This window comes from Entamoeba nuttalli, assembly GCF_000257125.1.
Source record: "Entamoeba nuttalli P19 unplaced genomic scaffold asmbl_5350, whole genome shotgun sequence".
NCBI lineage: Eukaryota > Evosea > Mastigamoebida > Endamoebidae > Entamoeba > Entamoeba nuttalli.
The window spans coordinates 123-619 of NW_008577399.1; the positions used below are offsets into that span (position 1 = coordinate 123).

General features: G+C 28.0%; 1 protein-coding gene across 1 annotated transcript in view; it reads right to left on the minus strand.

Annotated features, from left to right (window-relative positions):
• Nucleotides 1-435: 435 nt before the first annotated feature.
• Nucleotides 436-497, minus strand: part of ENU1_127920 (protein tyrosine kinase domain containing protein) — a gene marked incomplete at both ends in the record, with an annotated part of 2,274 nt that continues 2,212 nt past the window's right edge. Inside the window, one exon of the mRNA XM_008859997.1 lies at nt 436-497. This exon is cut by the window's right edge and continues 2,212 nt beyond it. Coding sequence (XP_008858219.1) covers nt 436-497 — 62 coding nt within the window.

The window sequence follows — 497 nt, forward strand, 5'->3', positions numbered from 1 at the left end:
CACGATAAACAATACCAAATGTACCACCACCAATAGGTGGATGTTGTAAATGAATTTCTTCATAATCTAATTTAGTAGAAAGAGCAGATTCAACTTGAAGATTTAAATAAACATGGAATTTAGATACTTTAGATTTTCCTTTTTTCTTTTTTGAGTCTGAGTTATTGGATGATCCTGATTTACCACTTCCTGATGGAGTATTTTTTTGAGTATTTAATGAGGTATGAGAATTTTTTTGAGAAGAAGATCCGTTAGTTGAAGAAGAACGAGATTTATTATCACTTTCACTATTTTGACTTGATTGAGAGTTTTGAGGTATTAAATCAGGATTTTCTTTTTTAATTTCTTTAATAATATTTTGTAATTGACCATAACGTATTGTAATAGGAATTTTTTCATTTAATACAGTTGTACAACGTGCAATAAATGAAATAGTTAATTCAATACTTTCAGATGGATGAACAGTACCAGTGAATGGTTTACACATAATTTCATAT